Consider the following 3,819-nt stretch of genomic DNA (forward strand, 5'->3'; position numbering starts at 1 on the left):
ACAGAGTAACGCCAAGCCGGCTAGCATAGCGGAGCCTGAGAGAACACACGCACACACACACACACATGCACGTAATCGGCCGGAAGCAACTGAAATTGCAAAGAGATCAGACCACGCTGACAGCAATACATATGTGTGCATGTGACCCCTGAAAAACGCCTAGGCTTGTTCGCATGGGTTCTGTTTCGCAATATGTGGAGATAATGGCGTAGTTTACCGTATTTACATATATACACACACAATCATAAATGCACCGAAATCTGTCTACATATGTTTTTGTGTGTTGTTGCAGGCCTGTTTGTAGCGGTTCCGGTAGCCGAAAAGTAGGTGTCTCACACAGGCATACCCACACATATGCGCAAGTGAGCGCACATAAGTGAAAGATATAATATAATTTTATTGCTGGGTCAAGTATATATATGGTCTGAAAAGTCCCTAACACAGAAAACACGTTTTGTTTTGTTCAAAATCATTCCAGCGCCACTCCAACATTTCAATACAACTTTTGTAGAACGATTTGTCTTTTGACCAAAATAGGCCTAAAGCATACTCGCTCTTTTAAATTTTCCTTTCCGATCATTCAGAACGATTTTGTGGATTTTTTTTTATGTTTTCTCGGGTTAAAGGCTCATTTGGACGCCCACTGTGTTTTTGAAGTCAGCAAACCAACGTTTTATTACGGTTTCTGATGGTGCTGAAATCTCACAACATATGTCAAGCCGCTGCTTCGCTTGAACAGAATTTTTTCCCATCAAGAAGCAGTGTAAATTAAAATACGAAATTGTTTCTCACACATTGTTTTTAAAATAACAAAATTAAAATAACTCTTAGCACAATAACTCGCAAACTTAACTCAAAAATGTAATAAAATTTTAACAGCTTTCTTTTGAAGGTCAGTAAATTAGGCGAATTCAATAAAACTAGCGCCATCTATGTGTGAGGCCCGGAAATTTTCAGCCCATGTACCTTTACCAGAGATATATATCATATACGTTCTCTGCCTTTGCCTCGATAAACCGAACCTCTATTCAACACTTGCAATGGGCGATGGTTGTCCCATAACGGTGCACCATTTCTCTGTCTCAGTTCGAAGAATCTTTGGATCTATAAGAAAGCGATTAAGCATTAAAAAAAATTTCATTTTAGCACTTTTCACATTTGCTTACCATTGCAGGCAACATAAAAAGTGGGCTGGGAAAAACGTGCCATGTAACCACTTCCGAATATGGTGGTGTGGTAAGTGAACCTGAAAATTTTTAGTATTCATTATATTCAATCTAGAAATATAAGTATACGAGTATATCTGCTACCCACCTCTGTAGGCAAAAAAGTTTCTGGAATAAACATCGCCCAAAAAGTCATTCAAGACGAGTTGATTAATTATAGTTGTATTCGTATCGGCCTCCTGCACTCTGGATAATGCATTTAAAACTATATTCAGCCCTGGGTAATCCGTTTGCGGATTCTATGGTAGACATACATTTATTATGACGCAAAATAATATTTCCAGCTATACCCCGCACTTACGTCCACAATATCAATCATAATGGCCAACACCGCCAAACCGTCTGGATACTGCATTGCTTCCTCTGCGTTGCCATATTTCATATTTTTATGCACAATGTGAATTTCCACATCGTAACGGTAACCATTTACGGTGTGTTCCGAACCCCTAATATCACCTGGCGCACCCCAATGAAAATGCACCGACTGCGCTTCGTAGACACCATCCAACAGACCGCCTGTAATAGTTGGCCGCAGTCCACGTACAGTCTCAGGCAGTGTTATATCAGCTGTTAAGTGTGACAGAGTGTTATTTAATTCAGTCGTAAAATTTGTTGTTGCTATTAAGAGTTTCAAATGTATGGATTATACCTGTATGACCGTTATTGATGAGCGTGAGTGGGAAAGCGAATGGTTGCGCATAGTTTCTGAACTTCAAAGCCGGCTTAAGCGAACCTATGGACTGAAAGTGAACACAATCAAAGAGTATGAGAAATGAAAAAAAATTTATATACATATGTACGTAATTAAAAAAATTAAATCATTTCATATTGTCACTTAATAGATCAGTAATTTGAATTAATATATCATCTCAAAACTGGTGACACGTAAATATATTAATTATGCAATTTGCTAATTTGACAATTAAGAAACGCACAGACTTAACTATGTGCCAGTATGTCAGTATATATATAGATCTATGGTACCATAAAGTCTTCGTTTGGTTATGTTCGAAAGTGGGTAATTTTTTTTAGCAAAGTATGACATATTTATGCAAATTTTATGGCATAGAATCAATTATGTCTTACGTGATGACATTAAAAAAATAACAGTCCGCATAGTAAAATTATTTTCATTTAGTTATGGAATACCTTTAAAATATTAACACAGCTGAATTATTTTAAACACTGTTACTCTTGAAGATAATAGTGAAAGTAATTTTGAGAGTTAGACGTTGCTCTATAAGTTTATTTATGATGTAGGTTTATCCGAAACTTAGTTATGTCTTTTTGTGAAATTGAGTTATATTGAGATCACTTTGAAGTCTTTAGCTGCTCACGCGTCTATAAAATAGTATTTTTTTGTTCTCAGACAATCTAATTTCTGATATATTTTTAAGATAGGGAATAAATAGGAGAGAACATATCTCATGCAGACTTTTTACGTTTGATATATCTAAGCCGGAAGCTTAATCCGACTATAATGATAACTTTAAGGCAATTAATAAAATATTTGCTTTGGCGAATCGAACGAAACCAGCAACTTGCATAAACACAGAAAGTGCCATCATTATATACAAATGGAGTAGATCGCCAAAAAAAAATAATTAAATCCTAATAGACATTTCTACAATGCTATAACTTTATTCGACTCGTCAAAGCTTTTGTAATAGCGAATAGAACAAACAACTGGTAAAAATCAATAAACTAAACTAACCATATATGTATATACAATTTTAATCGATTCTGCCTCTTTGCGCTTTCGTATTAAATATAATAAAAAGGAGAGTAGAGCGCAATAATAGCGAGTAGGGAATTGACGAATCGAAGCTGTCCTGTACTATTTTTTAATTTAATACGAATAATCGTACTCTATGATTCCCCAAAATGTTTAAACAAGAATATAGCGCCTAAATCTATGAGACTTTCAGGAACCATAAAATAAATTCAGGCAATTCTTTAATAGTGAGTCGTGGTGTAGTTAAATATAGATGAACTACAAGAACGCAATACTCAACACTTACGGTATAATGATCCAAATTGATCGGGGACTGTTGTGAACCACCAAAAATTGGATAATCTGCGATCCATCTATTTGTATCACGGTAATCCCACTCTGGCGCGGTTTGAACCGCTATTTGGCGGGCGAAAAACCAAATGCAATTGAAAAAAAGAAACAACATGTGCATAAATACTAAATAAAACTTGTTCAACAATAATTACATAATAAAAGCAAAGTAGTTTGCAAATTTCGCTTTTTTCACTGCTTTTGAGCTCTTCGAAATTTTTCGTTTTCGATATCTAGCAAGTAAATCAACCGATTTCGACCCGGTTTGCGGCAAACGATGTGTTTCTTCAAGGTTTAGAGCTGATTAGTTTTTGGTGTTGATCGGTCAAGTCGTTTGGAAGAAATTCGAAAAAAAATTTCAAAATTTTTTGAGATTTCTCAAAATCTACTGGTCCGATTGGGTCCATACTCACACGAAATTCAAGTGCAATGAAACCCTTTGGAATGCCGTTTAGTTTATTCAAATCGGTTGAGCCGTTTAAAAGTCATAAGAGGGTCACATATATCCACACACACACACACATACAT

The 3,819-nt window shown here is 35.8% G+C and overlaps 1 protein-coding gene across 1 annotated transcript; it reads right to left on the reverse strand.

Annotated features, from left to right (window-relative positions):
• Positions 1–795: 795 nt before the first annotated feature.
• LOC118682857 (carbonic anhydrase 2) lies at positions 796–3,559 on the reverse strand. The gene is made up of 6 exons (XM_036372776.2): positions 3,248–3,559; positions 1,876–1,966; positions 1,528–1,793; positions 1,315–1,465; positions 1,167–1,246; positions 796–1,104 (listed from the first exon to the last, which is right to left on the reverse strand). The coding sequence occupies exons 1-6, from the start codon at positions 3,410–3,412 to the stop codon at positions 985–987; spliced, it is 873 nt and encodes a 290-aa protein (XP_036228669.2). The 5' UTR covers positions 3,413–3,559; the 3' UTR covers positions 796–984.
• Between the last annotated feature and the right edge of the window lie 260 nt (positions 3,560–3,819).

The sequence above is a fragment of the Bactrocera oleae genome, chromosome 2, assembly GCF_042242935.1.
Source record: "Bactrocera oleae isolate idBacOlea1 chromosome 2, idBacOlea1, whole genome shotgun sequence".
Lineage (NCBI taxonomy): Eukaryota > Metazoa > Arthropoda > Insecta > Diptera > Tephritidae > Bactrocera > Bactrocera oleae.

Excerpts from the sequence above, each read along its gene's own strand:
- LOC118682857 (XM_036372776.2), bottom strand. The coding sequence starts at position 3,412 with ATGCACATGTTGTTTCTTTTTTTCAATTGCATTTGGTTTTTCGCCCGC. Across the intron at positions 1,794-1,875 it reads CATCAATAACGGTCATACAG|CTGATATAACACTGCCTGAG; the intron begins GTATAATCCATA and ends CACACTTAACAG. Across the intron at positions 1,466-1,527 it reads TTATGATTGATATTGTGGAC|AATCCGCAAACGGATTACCC; the intron begins GTAAGTGCGGGG and ends TGTCTACCATAG.